Source organism: Erythrolamprus reginae, chromosome Z (genome assembly GCF_031021105.1).
Source record: "Erythrolamprus reginae isolate rEryReg1 chromosome Z, rEryReg1.hap1, whole genome shotgun sequence".
Classification (NCBI taxonomy): Eukaryota; Metazoa; Chordata; class Lepidosauria; order Squamata; family Dipsadidae; genus Erythrolamprus; species Erythrolamprus reginae.
The window spans coordinates 67,794,188-67,812,673 of record NC_091963.1 but is presented as its reverse complement, the minus strand read 5'-3'; the positions used below and the strand labels follow the sequence as shown (position 1 = coordinate 67,812,673).

Genomic DNA, 18,486 nt, shown 5'->3' with positions numbered 1-18,486 from the left:
TCTGTGAAAATTACATTTGGCAGGGCACAATGACAAATGCATTGCTAATAATTTGAACATGGTAACATTGCATGTAAAATTAGAATATTCAGTATGTGGTCTATAATCTATGTTTGAATTCACTCATCAGGAATATAAGAAAATACTGCTTTCAGTATGTAAAATCTAGATATAGACTGACAAGGATGGCCAATCTAGATATAGACTGATCAAGTTGGCCAATAAAAATACTAGTGTTGCTACCGTAAATACTTCTGCTTGAGAAAAGTGAGTATAGCTAAGAGCAAGTTGTTTTTGTTAAAGTACCAAATTCTATGAAAGCTATTGAGAAATGCATTATTTTCAACAGTTACATTCTAAGATTATACTTAGGTTTTACCTAAGAGATAAATAGAACATCATGCCAGTATTGTCTTTCTTCCGTTTCATGACAAGATTTGTTGGTCAATTCAACCAAGAACGATTCCTTTCATTTGTGGACTCAGTCATCATTTTTTGGTAAAGATTTGTTACTTTATTCTCCCTAAAACTCTGAATTATGTTTTTCTCTAGACCCATATTTATTCACCAAAATGGATTTAATGAGATAAGTTTAGGATAAGAAATGAATACAGGAACATACTGACCCTTAGCTATATTAATGTGCTGTATTAGGACCATTTAAATGATAGCATAGTTACAACAGCTCTGCTCTGAAATAATATATGGTACAGTCACAGTGCATTGCCTATGCTATCAAATCAATACTGAAGCAATACATACAATGAACATTTAGACTTTACTCAGAGATAAGCTGTTGTTTACCTAAGTTAAAAAGTATTATGAAAGATCATTACTTTAACTGAATTTTTGTCTAAACAGCAATACCAGAAATCTTAAAATCAGCAGGAGTCTATTGAATTCATACAGTTAAGAAATCAATGGTTATGGATCCAGTTTATGAGTCCAAGATAAACAAGACTGTAATAACAAGACATTTTGATTTTAATAAAATTCAATGCATATTCTCGATCTTTGTAACATCTGTTTTTGTCTATCATTGTATTGAAGAATATTTTGATAATTCAAGTATGATGAATTATTAATTTTCCAGTCTTCTTGTTATATAAAGTTTTTGCATCAATAGGTTGTCACTGAAAGATATATGGATTTGGAAAACCTACTCTAAAATGGGTGTAGAGTTCTACATCCCATCACTGTGCTAAATGTACATATACGTACCAAAAACAAAAGCATCAATGTCTTAAAAAGAAAAAAAACCCTGGTGGGATAGCCTAAACTTTTCAATAGGCTTCAGTGCTTTTGCAGTCATGCATAAATAAATGGGAAATTTTTGTTTAGGTATACAAATCTATTTGCACTCTATACTAATCCAACAAAACATCTCACAAGCATTACACTATAGAGTCTTTTTATAACTATATCAATAACAAACCGAAAGAACTGTTTATATAACAATATATTTCAGTGTGAGTTGGAAATTGAGGATAAAAAGTTTTATTTCTTTCCAATTTCCTTTTGTAAATTTATTTATACATGATCAAAAATAAAATAAAAAGGAAAATAATGTCATTTCCTAAAATTTCCTGAAATATTAAAATATAAAGTGGAATGCACTTAAGAAACTAATAAACATGACGGGAGATCATTTTCCTTCTCTGCTCTTTCAAATAATTCCTATTGCTGAATTACAATGAGACAAAGTGACATCAAATGTATTATACACTGTAAATGCAAAATCCACAAAACTATAACATACATCCATAGTCATGAGATGTAGCCATGTTTCCAGTACCTTTCAAGCATTCAGTAGTTTCCTTGCGATTCTAATGATTAAAATAGGTTGTAAGAGTGTGGTGACAGCAAAATCCACAGTAAGGCATTGATCCTTTTGATATAGCAAAAGACAATTGGCTAAATAAATCAAAAGAAGCTAAGCCCCCAAAATATTAAATGGCACACTCTAGAGAGACAATTCAAAAGTCAGAAGAATCTGAAAATGTGCTATTGATATCTACACAAAAAAATCTTAAAAGATATGTCTGTGTTACAGCTACAATTTAATCTGCTTGGTTTACATATAACTTCATACTTAAAATGGCCAGACTGGAATTTTCTTTTTCTTTTTTCAGTTTTAAAAAACAGAAGCAGGTCTGAAAATATGGGTTTTGCCAGAGATCAAGGATAAATTCAATTAATCTATATCAGAGCTAAGGCATGAGTGATTCATATGAAACAAACAGATAGGTTGGTTTACGGTACAAGAGCTTGGAGTACAGTGTCAGATATCTCATTGACTTCCATTATCTTTTCTAGATGTTCCATGTATCGAGAATAGTCTTGCAAAAAATGTGGCACCCTCATGTTTTCAGTCATTCCTAAATCTTTCAGACGATCCACATCCTCATATGAAACCTAGACATCGAGGAAAAAAATGTTAGGCTTATTTTATTTCAAAGCACCTAATTACTCTAAACATGCATTCATCTTTAGTGGTAGACCCACTTGGTACTTCAGCATGAAACCAAAATTGGAAACAAATGCCTTTAACAAAATAAAGTGCAATGTAGGAAAAACCAATAGATAGCAGCTCCTGTCTGACCCGAAGTGGTATGGAATTTTTATTATTACTTAAAACTGAGGTTACGTGTGCATATGTACACAAGTCCAGGAAGTCAGTGGGAAAGAAGCTCAACTCAAAGGAGACTATATTTTATTCTATGATTACAATAGAATAAAATACTGTCCTATTTATCTTTTTTCCCCAGAAGACGTAAATCCATTTCAGGAGCTTAAACACTGCTATACCAGTATTTTGAAAACAAATTTATCTATGTCAAAGCTATTTCTGGAGCAAGTAAAATTGGGACTTCCAAATTGGACACTTACAAAGACAACTTCCTCTTCTTCCAACAATCAAAGTCCTTGGATCAGCAGACCTCTTCTGGACTTAAACGTTGGAGGAAGAGGATATTTCTCTCCATTCTTCTGTTTTAGTAGCATTTACAAGTTGTTCGTTCAAGCTCCTCAAATAGCTTTAAACCTAAGAAAGCAGAAATAGAAGATATCCCATTCTGTATTCTCCTGAAATAAAATGAGATAGTTTCATGTAAAATAATGTTATCTTTTCAATTATTTTAGGCACTGTAAGCATACATTAATTCAGGGATGTCACAAACAGCTGGAAAAGGTTCAGGTCAAATCTCAGTTATTAAAATAAACATAATTAAAAGTAACTATGAAGTAACTTTTTAGTAGAACAGTAAAAATAAAGATAGTCCTTAACTTACGACAACTCAGCCTAAAATTTAAATTGCTAACCAATTGTTAATTGGGCTTTGCCCCATTTTATGATCTTTCTTGGCATAGTTGTTTGGTGAATTGGTTGTTAAGTTAGTAACATGCAAAGGTAGGCTTCAGCCAGTTCGGACCAATTTGTTTGTTTGTTTGTTTGTTTGTTTGTTTATTTATTTATTGGATTTGTATGCCGCCCCTCTCCGCAGACTCGGGCCGGCTAACAACAATGATAAAAAACAACATGTAACAATCCAATTTAATAAAACAACTAAAAATCCTTATTATAAAAAACAAACATACACACAAACATACCATACATAACTTGTAATGGCCTAGGGGAAGGAATATCCTAACTCCCCCATGTCTGGTGACAAAGGTGGGTCTTGAGTAATTTGCGAAAGACAAGGAGGGTGGGGGCCGTTCTAATCTCTGGGGGGAGGGAGTTGATTCCAGAGGGCTGGGGCCGCCACAGAGAAGGCTCTTCCCCTGGGCCCCGCCAAACGACATTGTTTGGTTGACGGGACCCGGAGAAGGCCAACTCTGTTTGGGTGAACCAGTTACTAAGATTCTCTGTAGTTCAGCAAATCCAATCACTGGCAGACCCTGCCCCGCTGCACCCTATCTAACCTTACCTGCCTTGGCCAGTGGCTAGAGTCATGCGCAGACCCAGCTACTTTTTGCCTAGAATTGCACTTGTCCAGATCACAACTGATCTTTGTGCCTTGCCTGCTCTGTTCACCACCACTGCCTCCAAACATAAGGCATTTGGCCAAAGGGTCACCTTGGGGTGAAATGGTAAGGCTTGGCTACCTTTCAGGCCTGGCTTTCACTATCCTTCTGCCTGCATGCCACCTGTTTTCCCTTCAACTTGGGTTGGGAGATGTGCCTATCCCTGGCTCTGGCCTTCCCTGGGGCCTCCACCTGCATGCCACCCACTTGCACTTTGCCTCAGGTCGGGGGCATGCCAGTCCCTGGCTCTAGTCTCAGACTCCCAGCCCAGAACAGGCAGCCGAACCTCACCGTGTCCCCCCCTCCATCAAAAAGCCTGCAGAGCAAACTCTTTGCGGGCATAAGAAGCCTGCAGCCACCAGTGTTTGCCAGCGTGAGAAGTGTGCAGCCGCCGTTCTTTGCTGTCACAAAAAGCCTGTAGCCATTGCTGCTGGCTCAGTTCTGGCTGACAAAGAGGCAGCTCTTCAGGCCCGGAAAAAGATTGGTGGCTGCACGCTTCTCACACTGAAAAAGAGGTGGCAACTGCGGGCTTCTCACACTGAAAAAGACCAGTGGCTGCAGCTTCTCATGTTAAAAAAGACCGGCGGCTGCAGATTTCTCAAGCTGAAAAGGATGGGTGGCTACAGCCTTCTTGCATAGAAAAAGAGATGGCAACTCTAGTTGCCTAGAACTACGGCGCCTAAAACACGATTTGAGTATTGCCCACAAGATCATATGCTGCAACGTCCTACCGGTCAATGACTACTTCAGCTTCAACCGCAACAACACAAGAGCACGCAACAGATTCAAACTTAATACGAACCGCTCCAAACTTGACTGTAAAAAATATGATTTCAACAATTGAGTTATCGAAGCGTGGAACTCATTACTGGACTCAATTGTGTCAACCCCTAACCCCCAACATTTCTCCCTTAGACTCTCCACGATTGACCTCTCCAGGTTCCTAAGAGGCCAGTGCACTGGTGTGCCTTTCGTCCCCTGTCCAATTGTCTTTCCTTTCTCTCACTTATCATATATATTTTCTTTCTTTCATATATCCTCCCCTCTAAATTCACTTTACCCTTATATATATTACTACATGTCTATTTTTCTTCCTATGTATTTGTGTATTGGACAAATGAATGAATAAATAAATAAATAAAAACTGTAGGCCAGTGACCTGGGGCGAGGTCATATGCCCAGCTGAATCAACAAAGGCCTACTATTTTCATTTTTAGAAAAACATGTTTTATTTGCAATTTTATTTTCATAACATACATATTTTGTGAATAGTGTATTGACTGGGTCAAATCTTTTTAAAATAACGTTAACAATAATAATACAAATAGGTATGTATAATCCTAAACTTCCAACTTCAACCACACTATTTTCTCTTTATAACTCTGTATCATTTCCCCCGTTAATTCATTTAAACATAGATAACATGTCTTTGTAATCCCCTACTAAATAATATGTAATATTTTCAGAATGACTCTTTGTTCCACCATAATTTCAATATTCCAAATGTGTAGTATTACTAATATCGTCAAAGATAAATAATATTTAATTAATCCTGGGAGTGTATCTCAAAATCCCCACGATTTCACAATATACTTTAACACACTATTAATGTTAGTAATACCATAAAATTACCTAATCCGAAATTATCACCTACTAAGCTTAACTTTTTAATTATAATGTTTTACTGTGTTAATATATATACTATTTCCCCATTTGTACTTTTCCACTTCATTAATGTATTTTTTCATTATTCATCATCTCTTAACCTTTTTGAAATTCCATCATTTATTGACTTTTTAGTCAACATTTTCTCTCTCTCTCTCTCTCTCTCTCTCTCTCTCTTGGAATCTTGTAGCCCTTTTTGATATTTTTCTGCCTACTGAATTTCCTTCTGGATCCCTTTGTCTCTTTCTGCTGTATTATTTGAATACCCATGAACAAGACTTCCTTTTATTTTTTTAAAGCTAATTTTCTTTTTCTCTCTCTAAATTTTTCCTTTTTTAAAAATAAAATTTTCTCTTTTCTCTCTGTTCTATTATAAACTTTTAAGGAGTTATCTATTTGATTCCTACTTATCAATCTTTTCTCTTCTTTATTTTTAGCTTGTTGCATCACATTTTGATTTTCCCCTTCTGTTTCTTCTAATTTCTCATCTATTTCTTGAATATCGTGTTCCTCTTTTCCCAATTGTTGAGTGATTTCTACATTCATTTCTGTGTCTTTAAACAGTCCCTTTGTCTCTTTATTGTTCTTTATAGTTTCATGCACACTTTTTAGCATCAGGAATATTTCTTCATATGCCTCAATTATCCCCTGTAAATCCATTTAATAAAAAAATCAGTATATTTCTATAGTTCCAACATCTCAATATTTAAAACGTCTGCTTAATAAAATTCCATCAATCCCATAAATATACCTCCAAAACCCCTAAACTTATTATCTTTAAAATTCTTTAGTAATTTACACCACTATAATTTTCTAATTATATATCTTTCCAATTGTCCAAATTTTAAATTCTTATTTAACTTTCCTTTTTTTTTTCCTTCTATCTCCTTTCTTCTTTTGTCTCATAGAATATTGTTAGACAACATTAATGGTCGAAATCCAAGTTAATCCACTAGATTCCTCCAATCTTTCAAATCCATAATCCAATAGCAAATTGCAATAAAATTTAGTTATTTGCAAGAAGGGTTTGAAGTTGAGAGGGAGCTAAGATGGAGGACAGGCAGCACTGACTCTAAAGAGCTCATCCAAAAGTAAACAGGCTCTCTTTTTTAACTCATATTTAAATTTTTAATTTAATTTTAATTTATTTTTAAACTTTTAATTCTATTTTTACATTTCACTATTTTAACAAAATATTTTATACTTTTAATTCATTTTTTAACTTTTAAAAATCTATACCGGGTGGAATGTGTTCGCAGCAGTTCCTCTTGGTTTTATTATAATTTATACGAAAAAAAGCCAAGAAGCAAGACAGAGAAAAGGAGAGCTGAGCACCGGAGATTTACACAACTAACCAATATGGGAAAAAGCAAGAAGAGGCAACGCACACACTCTGCAACACAAGTTTCACCAAAGTCCGTGAAACAACAGAAGGTCGACAGCTATCTGAGAAGCAGGCAGCCACTCCCTGTGAGTAACCTAATACCTTTCAATTTTTCGAAGGAACAGGAGACATTGGAGTGGGATGAACAAGCAGAGATCAGAAGCCAACATCTCATAGATCTCTCTTCTTCTGCAGAGGAAGAAGTCCCCTCCTCCGCCTCTGAACAGATTCCTGTCCTTTGCCCAGCAATTGCAGAGCTTTTGAAAGAGGGGGGTGAGAAGCCAAACTTGATAAAACTGAAGAATGAGAGTATAATTGACTTCTTATCAAGACAAAGTCTACTAACAGCACAAACCATACTCTCTGTTGCTGACCATGGTTAAAGCAAAGGTTGATTCATTAAAAGAGGCCCTCGTGAAGCTTGTTGAAAATCAACTTGATGAGTGGAGACAGCAGACCAGGCAGATGGCTAAGAGTGAGAAGAAGGCACCTAGTGGTCACACAGATAAGGAAGGGAGGCATTCCAACCGCAACTACTATTTGCAACCCAAGCAAATCACCCTACAAATATTAAACAATAATATAAACAGAGGACGTTGGGGAACAAAAAGAGCAATCATCCTATCCCTAAATCAGTTACTTCGTTGTGAAAGGAGGCTGATTGACCTGGAGAAGGCTGAATGGCTCCCAGTAGAGATTGCAGGCGAATTTTACTTACCTTTAGGCAGCCCACAATCTCTAGTATGCTGTTTAGAATGAGACCCTTTCTGCATCTATCTTCCCAAAACGTGTGTTCCACTCGGAGGAACTCAGCCCATTCCTAAGCCAAACAATCCCAGAGAGCACTGTCACTTTAAAGAATAAAAGAGACAACCCAACTCCAGACAATCCTCGCCTTTCATAAGCTTCTTAAAACCCACCTTTGTTGTCAGGCATGGGGGAACTGAGATATTCCCTTCCGGCTAGGCCTATACAATTTATGCATGGTATGTTTGTGTGTATGTTTGTTTGTTTTTGTTTTTTTTAATTAAATATTAGATTTGTTACATGTTGTTTCATTATTGTTGTTAGCCGCCCCGAGTCTACGGAGAGGGGCGGCATACAAATCAAACAAACAAACAAACACATTTTATCAGCTATGCCCTTGAGAGTTGTTGGTCCAGATACAGAGGACCCATTGGAAAGAAACCTGACTAAAATCTTTAGTACCTTGACAGATTTGGAACAAAAAGACATTATTAAAAGATTAGATGTCTTGAGAGAGACCCTAGTGGCAACACAAAATATAGCCAATCCACTAACTTACCTAGTTTTACCAACTACTCCAGGTAATTGCAACTGTTTTGAGAAAGACCCTGCTGGCATTAATGTTCCTTCCCTTGCTAAGATGAATTCAGGCATGCAGGCCACATTGGATATTGCTGGCAGACAAGAGGAAGGTTCTGATTGCTCAATACCCTGGGTCTCAAAATCAGAGTGTGCCGGTGGGCTGCAACAGGAATACGAGATGGACACCTGTAGCCTAGCTCATTTAAAAATTGATGTCCTTTCAAATGACCCAGGCACATGTAAGCTTCTACTCAACGTTTCTGACCTCATTCAGCAGCAAGAGAACGGTAAAGGAAGACCAAATTTTAATCAATGTGCCTTTTTAGACACTGAAGGAATGCTGGACCTTATCTTACCTGCAGATTGACTACATGAGCCACATCATTCAACTATAAACCCCAACACAATGCTAGTCACCCCTCCAGATAAAAAACAAGGACGTTCTATTCGGATATTGTCATGGAATATATCCGGTTGGAAGAACAGAATGTCAGACGGAGACCTATTGGAGTTCCTCTCCAAGTTTGACATTATAGCATTCCAAGAGACATGGTTAACCACCAGTGACGAAGAAGCCCAGTTAACAGGCTTTAGATCATGGTTTACACCCACACGTAAATTTAAGTCAAAAGGGCAGGCCTCTGGGGGATTATGAGTATTTGTCAAGGCAGAGATGGGCTGGCAAGGGCACCAATTAGCCCTTAGAGAAGACCTCTACTACTTTCAAGCTATTCAATTCAAATACATTATTTTAATGCTACTAAATGCATATTTACCCCCATCATCATCCCTATGTTTTCCCCCCGACATCTGGGTGCAACTAGAAAAGACAATTGTGGAGATAAATATAAAGTATAACAAAGCCATTGTGATCCTATTGGGAGACTTTAACGCTAGGGTGGGTGCCTCCTTGCAAGACTATGTACACTTGGGCATTATTCCAGAGACCTATTTGACAACGGACCCACCTTGGCATTCCAGAGACTCTAAAAGGAATGCAGCAGGCTCCAATCTGATCTCCTTGACATACACATGTAACCTTCACATACTGGGAGGCAAAAGTAGTTGCTTTATATATCCCTTCACCTTCCACGCTGGGAAGTCTAGCAGTGTCATGGATTATATATGTGTCTCAACGGAAAAATCAAACTTCTTTTCAGATATCCAAGTCTATACAAGAGAAGATAGTGATCATCAACCGATTGTAGTTAATTTTTATGCCAAATCTGATTTAAGACCACCCACAGCACATGACAAGAAACTACTTTCCAACCTTGAAGTGAGGCAAGGCTTAATTGGTGCAAGGTGGATACAACGGAAATTTCCAGTTTTATGAACTCTGAGAGGGCCCAATCCTGGGTGGAAATGGTTGATACACCCACTCAAGACCCAAACAGAACTCTATAAACAGAGATATCTTATAGAAGAAGCTGGCCAAGTTAAACATGGAACCCAGACTACTATTTCTGATAAAGGTCCTCTATACAAACAGATGTCTGAAAATCCGTACTGGAGTCAGCGGCTCTCTTATTCAGAGCATCCCCACCTACAAAGGAGTCAGACAAGGATGCATCTTGGCCCCGATGTTGTTTAACCTTTATGTCAATGACATTCCAGGATTTCTCCATTCCACAGACCGTCACATGCCAAAGATCCTCAATAGACATATTAAGATCCTTCTAAGTTTGTTTGTTTGTTTGTTTGATTTGATTTGAGACTCGGGGCGGCTAACAGCAACAATAAAGCAGTGTACAATAGTAGTCTGATGTTAGAAATAATTAAAAGCCCATTAATATAAAAAACCAAACATACATACATACAATGCATAGAATTGTAAAGGCCTAGGGGGAAGAGGGTCTCAATTGCTGATGACATCGTTCTGATGGCACATTCTCAAGTAGGCTTGAGAAGATTGATGAGGAAATTTAGTGATTATTGTGCTCTCAACCACTTGAACATTAATAAGCACAAATCCAAAGTGGTGGTTTTTGGGAAAAGGCGAATTAAATATAACTGGTATCTAGATGGGGAGCCTATAGAACAAATAGACAGATTTACATATTTAGGGATGTTTTTTACAGATACAGGGCCCTGGCCAATCATTTTAAACAAAGTTCTACGAAGGCCACAGCAAGCTCTAAAACGTTAATTAAACTACTTAGTTATAATCACCCAAGCTTGCTGCTCCCTATTCTAAAAATCTATAAAGCAAAAACCACACCTGTGCTAACATATGGTGCTGAATTGTGGGGCCTGTTAAAAGCCGCACCACTGGAACAAAACCAAGCATACTTTCTAAGAACTATCTTGGGGACCAATAGAAATACACCCACAGCAGCAGTAAGAACCGAAACTGGCATTCATTCCATCTACAGTTTAACAGTTATTAAAGTCTTCAACTATTGGTGGAGGGTTCTCCCAATGGAACCTGACAGACTCTCATAAAATGTGCTTAGAAGAACAGATGGGCACCTCCCAACCCACTACATGGGTCAATTAACTTTCTCAAACTACCCTACATTTCAGCTTCTCAATACAACACCTACTTTCAGCCGGATATCAGGCCAAGGCAATATTCAAACAAAGAGTTTTAGATGTTAATGCACAAACTGATATTGAGGCACTTGCTAAGTGCAGGTCACTGAAATGGCTAGCCAAGAAATAAATATCCTTTCAACTAGAAAAATACCTGACAATGGGTCTGATCCAATACCATAGAACAGCTCTCACTAGAGCAAGATTTGAACAGTTAGATTCTATGGTTAAATACGGACGATTCCACCAAGTGCCATATTTTGAGAGAACATGCATTTGTGGTGCACCAGAAATAGAAAACATTGCGCATGTGCTAAACTGTAAATTATACTCCTCAGTAAGACCTCAGTATTTACAGCCCCTACTTGACAAAATCATACACTGGGACTGTAATAAACAATTATCTTACTTTCTTCAGGGCACAAATTTATATGTAGTTTCTAGAACCGTTAAGTTTATAATCAGGGCTGCTCAGATGAGAATACGTTTTATAGAACATATTGGGGTGGCATGCAAAGGAGATGAATTAACTTAAGAATATTTTATATCAGTACCTTACATTTGTTTAATATAATCCTTTGCATGAGTTATATTCTCATGTTTTACTACTCAATTTTAGCATATTATACAGCATTTTAACTTATTTATCAAAATTCCAATTATTTTATCCAATTTTATTGTATTTTAAGCAGTCACAGTTTTATGATGACCGATGTGGTCCCTGTTTTTGCTTTGATATGGTCGATTGACTAATCAAATATAGTTTATTGTATTGTATATTTATTTATTTATTTATTTATTTATTTATTTATTTATTTATTTATTTATTTGATTTGTATGCTGCCCCTCTCCGTAGACTCGGGGCAGCTATCAACAATAATGAACGACATATAGCAAATCTAATATTTAAAATAATTAAAAGACCCTTATTTAAAAACCAAACATACACACAAACATACCATGCATAAATTGTATAGGCCTAGGGGGAAGGGAATATCTCAATTCCCCTATGCCTGACGACAGACGTGGGTTTTAAGAAGCTTACAAAAGGCGAGGAGGGTGGGGGCAATTCTGATCTCTGGGGGGAGTTGGTTCCAGAGGGCCGGGGCTGCCACAGAGAAGGCTCTTCCCCTGGGTCCCGCCAAACAACATTGTTTAGTTGACGGGACCCGGAAAAGGCCAACTCTGTAGGATCTAACTGGTTGCTGGGATTTGTGCAAGTTAGCTCCTTTTAGAAATCTTCATAAGGGGGAAAAAACACATCAAATATTTTTAAATTATCCAAGTCATTTTCTAAGTCATTTTCCAAGTCAAGGCAAGGCAATCTTCCAGATGTTATTTCTTCTATTCTGTGCATTGAGTTAACTTTCACTGAGTATACTGTAGCTATAGTGCTGTAATACTTCTCTTCTTTCAGTAGATGGCTCTCTTCTTCCCAAATCCAATGTAAACAGGCTGTCAAAAATAGTTGATTATCCAATGGATTCAGGGGGTTAAAACAAGACAGTTCCTCCTGAAAACCATCTTTCAAATTGTTTAAGCTTTTTCAGTTTTTGTGTTTAAAAGCTTCTCTTGGTCTTCTTTCGATTCATGATTTTCAGTCCCCCCCCCCCCCTCTGTATATTTAATTGCTGCTTTCTTAGGCCTGGAAATTGTTTTTTAAAATTCTTGTACTTAAATCCATGAACTGCTCCAGCACCAATCTTATGGTTCTGGTTGTTCCAGCTTGTGATTGTCAAAAATGGCCATCATTCCTGCTTTCGTTGAGGAGAGCTTGCTTTGGATTTAATGAGGAAATTGCAAGTTCCTCGTGGTCAACAAAACACCTCTCCTTCCTTCACCACCCCTACAAGATGGCTATGACCTTGTAGAGTCTCCCGACAGTGGTTTCCGGCTAGATTTTGCAAGACTTGGCAGAGGTCACTATTTTCCAGCTGTTGCCACAACATCTAATGTTGCTGCTGCAAAAAGCTTTTTTTAAAATCCTGACTGTCAGGCAGCTAGACCCAGCAGGAGATGAGGCGTTGGAGAATCACCATTGCCATTGCTGCACAAAGGTAAGTCTAAGTCTAAGGCTCCAGCTACCACTTGTTTGGCCTGACTGCACTGCCCCATCTTGCTATGAGTGACATTGAGTTGGCCACATTCACTCAATCACATGATACACTCCCAGCCATGTCCACCCGGTCTTTAGGACAAACCAGTTATTAATTTAGTTGGATCCCACCACTGGTAACAGAGTTAAGTGAATCTAGCTTCCTCATTAATTGCTTGTCAGAAAAACACACAAGGCGATTAAATGATCCCACAACACTGTAATTATCATACATTCTAGTTGCTAGGTAACTAAATTTGATCACATGACCACAGTGGATGCCACAATGATTGTAAGTGTGAAAAATGGTTATAAGTCATTTTTTTCATTGCCATTGTAACTTTGAAAGGTCACTAAATGAATGGTTGCAAAGTTGAGGATTAGTTTTAAGTATTATCTGTAAAAGCTTTACTAAAAAGCCTGCTACCCTAGTCTCTGGCTGTGAAGCCATGTGTTCTGCCCCAGTTACGGACCAGAGAAAAAGTAGCACGCATGCAGTTTGTTCAAACCTATTTAATTGACTAATTACTACTAATAAACTGACTTAGTAGTGTTCACACACACAAATAAATCAATCTTTTCTTGAAAAAAACCCAGCTTATACAACATTAACAGCTGGCATGTTCATAAAGTTATAAAGCAAAGGTAAGTAATTAGTCCTGGGTACCCCAGGAAACTTATTGAGGTTAGAAAGATGCCTGGAATCAGTCCACAAAACAAATAAGCCGAGCAGAGCTTTTCCAAATAAAAGGCACACAAATAAACAAACTATCAAACAGTTTCCTGCAATTTATTTCCATCATCTTTCTTTATTGGGGGCCAATTAACTCACAAGTCTACTTGTGAGAAGTCCTCCTCCTGAGTAGCCATTCTTGCCTTTTGGAGGCTCTGCATGCTCATGCATTAAGAAAAGATTCTTCCTCATTACTGCTGTGAAGTGTTGGAAGTTCCAAAGGCTCTGGCTGAAACTTTGCTTCTGGCACTCAGTCCTCACCAGCCTCCTCATTGTCTGACTTGGGTACCAGCTGAACAGACTGCTTGCTCATCACCTCATTGGTCTCATCTCAGACGGGATCTGCTTCCAGCTGCATGGGCTGCTGGCATGTCACAACACTATATTTCTGAGACTAGATTCATCTGGGATTGTTTCTATCCTACTGACCTCCCTGCTTCATAGCAACATTCATATCTGAACTGCCAGAAGCTGTCTCAAGATTGCTAGTGGAGTTCCACGGATAGCTCTTTCAAGTCCGCAAACCAAGCCTGGTGAGGCCAATATGGGCTATTAGCAGTATCTCGGCCTGTTCCTCCAGGATCTTTCAAATCACTCTCTGTATGATGCGGATTGGTGGAAACGCATAAAGTAGATGTGGTGGCCACGACTGGGGTAGAGCATCCACACCTTCTGTTCCCGGAAAAAGGAAGCGGGAGAAAAAACGAGGAAGTTGCGAGTTCTGGGCCATGGCAAAGAGGTCTACCACTGGGGTACCAAACTGGTTGCATATTTCCTGAAATAGGCTGGGTTCTAGACTCCATTCCGCCGGATCCACAGTCCTGCGGCTCAGCCAATCTGCCCAAACGTTCTCTTGTCTGGAAATGTGCTCTGCCGTGAGCCAGGCTGTTAGACTCCGCCCAATGGAACAGAGACTCCGATTCTCGCATCAATCTTCGGGATCTTGTTCCCCACTGGTGATTGATATCAGCACGTGTGGCGACATTGTCGGTCTTTATCAAGACATGTCGTCCCTGTATTAGTTGAGCAAAGCTGTGGAGAGCTAACGAGACCGCTTTGAGTTCCAAGAAGTTGATGTTTATTTCTTGTAGGTCCTGTGGCTCCCATAGGCCCTGGGCCATCTGCAATGATAGATGGGTTCCCCACCCTGTCAGACTGGCATCGGTTGTTATAGCCAGTGGAACTGGGCTGTGAAAGGACGAGCATCGTTGTATCGTTGGTGATGCCCACCATCGTAAGGATCTCCTGAGCTTTGGGCTGAGAGTCACCTTCCGCTCTGTGTGTGGCTGGATTTCCTTCTTTGAAAGGATAGAAGTAGCCATTGAAGTGGATGCAGATGGTGTCGAGCCCACGGCACTATATCTATACAGGATACCAAGGTGTCCAAAAGTTTTGACAGAAAGGCCAGTAAAGGCCTCCTCTGACCTTCTAGAGTCTCTAATAAGTTGAGAATGTTTGTCTGCCTTTCCTGAGAGAGAAAGACCATACATGATTCCATGTCGATGATCGTTCCCAGGTGTGCCAAACGTGTTGTTGGGTTCAGATGAATCTTGTCCCAATTGATTGTAAAGCCGTGTGATTGAAGTGTTCTTATGGTCCATAATACATCTTGGCATGCTTGTGTTGGCGATTTTGTCAACACTGTTATGTCGTCAAGATACGCCATCAGGCGCAACAACCGGTGTCTTAGGCTTGTCGTGAGAATATCTAGCAATTTTGTAAAGGTTCTTGGCGCCGACGATAGGCCAAATGGCATTGCTCTGAATTGGAAATGAGATCCGTCTAGACAGAAACGTAGGAATTGTCTGTGCCCAGGATGGACCAGCACATGAAGATACGCTTCTTTGAGGTCTATTGATGTAAGTAAGTCCTTGTGACGTACGGCTGAAAGAATCGAACGAAGCAAATGCATTTTGAACCTCCTGTATAGTACATAGAGGTTCAGCTGTCACAGATTGAGAATTAGGTGACATCCTCCCGAGGCCTTGGGAACTACGAACACGACTGAGTAAAATCCCGTGCCTTGTTGCGCATAAGGAACCTGTTCGTTTGCCTCTATTTGTAGGAGGGGAGTAACCTCATGGTACAGTAATTTTTTCTTTTGTGGGTCGGTCACTGGGGGACACATCAGAGGAAGATGAGCGAATTCGATCTGTAAACCCTGTGATACCGTAGCAATTGCTCAGGCGTCTGAGGATGTGGTCTCCCAGGCACCTGCGAAATTCTGCAGCTTGTCCCCAAGAGGGTAGAGGTCTGCTGAGTCATTTATTATGCTTGAACCCTTTATTATTGGTTCCTCTAAAGCAGTGTTTTTCAACCAGTGTGCCACGGCACACTAGTGTGCCGCGGGACATGGTCAAGTGTGCCGCGACCCCGGCCCAGCTGGAACTTCCCTGGCGGTGATGGCAAGTGAGCTTTTGGGGCCCGGTGGGAGGGCGCCAGCACTGTTGCCTCTAAACTGCATGGGCGTGCACCCGCACAGCTATTAGGACCCCACCCACCCGCAGAAACTTTTGAAGTGGTGCAAAGCCACGCAGTCCCGAATCGCTCCCTTCTCCGGCCAGCAAAGTCGGCTGCCCAGGAAAGCGCCACGTTTGAAAAGCGCGCATTTAAAAAGCGCACCGCTTTCCCAGGTTGCCGGCTTGCTGGCTGGAGAAGCAAGCGATCCGGGACTGCGTGGCTTTGTGCCGTGATGACAACAACGGCGCTGTGGCAGCCTTCAAGGGCTGCCCTTCGTGGTGCCCCACCACCCATTCCTGCAGGTAGAAGTCGGGTGCACTACCGAGAGGCGGAGGTGCCGCAGGGCCTAGTGCTGAGCGCCGTGGACGCCTGGGAGGGCGAAGGGGTGGATATGGCTGCTGCCTCTTAGCTGCAGAGCCGGATGGGGGCGGAGGCAAAGGCGATGGCGGAGTCTGCCCTGGGGCCCTGTGGGGCTGTTGATCCAGGGGGCGGACCGGTAAGCCGCCCTCCACTCTCTCTCTCTCTCTTTCGTGGTGTACGCTCGAAGTTCCTCAGGGCAAGTTTTCCTCTTCCTCCCAGTCTTTCTGTCAGTCCTTCTGGCCGACTGCTGAGACCCTTCTCCTCCCCCCTCCTCCTCTTCCTCCTCCCATCTCCCTCCCAGTCCCCCCGGCCGACAGCTCCCCAGCATTCACCTTCCTCCGCTGCCACCGGCTCCTCCTCCTCTTTTCAGTTCTGAGAAGGTCCGCCTCCACCACCACCCCGATTCCCCCAGCCTCTGCACTGCCGCCCGGCTGTCATCTTGTTCCAGGGATGGCGTGCTTGGGCCCCACACAGGAACTGCACCTTGCGCCCTTTCTGAGTTTGGGAAGGCTCTTCAACTGAGAGGTAGCAGAGGAAGAGGAGGAGGGAGGCATGGCTCCAGCTTCAGGTCTTGCCTGCTTTTCTCCTGCTGCTCGGACGGGCTGGCTATGCCTCTTCCCAACCTCCTTCCCTCCCTCCTGTGAGGAGTGCTCTCATGAGGCAGGCCAGGGGTGGTGTTGAGATTAGGTGGGTGGGTACATCAGTCAGACCGTCCCCTCCAATCCACTCTCGACAAAAGGGGGAAGATGAGGCGCGGCTCCAGCTTCAGATCCTGCCAGCCTTTCTCCTCCCGCGGACTGAGGATTGTCCTTTTGAGGACAGGGGTTAGCCAAGCCCGCCTACTGGCGGTGCCACCTCACTCTCTGACAAGCAAGCCAAAAGGAGCCACCGCTACCCTGCTCACCCCGAAGGAAAAGCAAGGCGTCGGCAGAGAACCAGGTAGCCTGTCCAGATCTGGCTGGGCCACCCAGATGTTTAAAAGAGGAGTGATTCAAAATGCCAAGGCAGGAGGAGGGCTGCTATTTGGGATGGGGAGGGAGAGAGAAAGAGCCAAGAACTTTTACTCGGGAGCAAGCGGACGGAGGGAGGAAGCCTTGGCGAAGATAAAGGGTCTTGCCAAGTCCTTGGAAAGGAAGGACCCATCTGCAATCTCACCTTGCCTGTTTCCCGGCCGGTAAAAATGCTGGGTAGCCAGCCAAATGCCGCCCCCACACCAGCGGGGAGGAGAGAAAGGGAGGAGGCTCCCTCCCTCTCCGGCCTCGGCTCTCTTTTCCGCTGTTAGCCATGCAGTTAGGAAAGGTTTGGAGAATTGGGTCTGGGGGACAGCACCATGGTCCTGGCTGCCGGCATTCATTCTGTCTCCTCCTTCTTCTCCCCACCCGCTCACGCGTGCTCTCACCTCCAGCAGCTGCGCTCACCGATCAAAAAGCCTTTTCACTTTTTTTGGTCTCTTATTTGTTCCGTGCAGAGCGGAATCAATAGGAGGAGGAGGAGGAGGACACTCTCCTCCTCACTTTCACTTCTCCTTCCCCCGCTCCTTCTAATAAAAACAATAAAAACAATTCTTGATCCTGCAGGGGGAGTGGGAAGTTAAAGCCAGCTGCTCTGGGCACCTTGAACAGACTCCCCTGGAGAAAGTGGGTGCCAGGCACAGAGTGCAAGCTAGAGAGCCTTGTCTGAGGCCGAAGCACCAGTCCTTGCCATTGCCGGGATTCCCCTCTGCCTGCCGCCACCACTGAAAACACTTTCAAGGAGGGTGGAAGCCCCACTGGCTGACAAGCTGCCAGGCAGCTTCCCAGGCGTTTCAATCCCGCCACGAGGCTCCCTCCGGGCAGCCTGCGGTGTCTCCCCCATCCACCCCCGAACCAGCAGTAATGAGGCAAAAGGGGTGAGTTTTGG

The 18,486-nt window shown here is 41.6% G+C and overlaps 1 protein-coding gene across 8 annotated transcripts in view; it reads right to left on the bottom strand.

Moving 5' to 3' along the window:
- Positions 1–559: 559 nt before the first annotated feature.
- Positions 560–18,486, bottom strand: part of MATCAP2 (microtubule associated tyrosine carboxypeptidase 2) — a 119,583-nt gene continuing 101,656 nt past the window's right edge. For 6 of the 8 annotated variants that reach the window (XM_070726301.1, XM_070726305.1, XM_070726302.1 and 3 more), the window contains one exon: positions 560–2,415. In XM_070726301.1, the coding sequence (XP_070582402.1) occupies positions 2,254–2,415 (162 nt within the window). In that variant the 3' untranslated portion in view covers positions 560–2,253. Of the gene's footprint in view, positions 2,416–2,889; positions 3,085–18,486 lie in introns of all 8 variants that reach the window. The other 2 variants (XR_011556729.1, XM_070726303.1) reach the window with 2 other exon arrangements.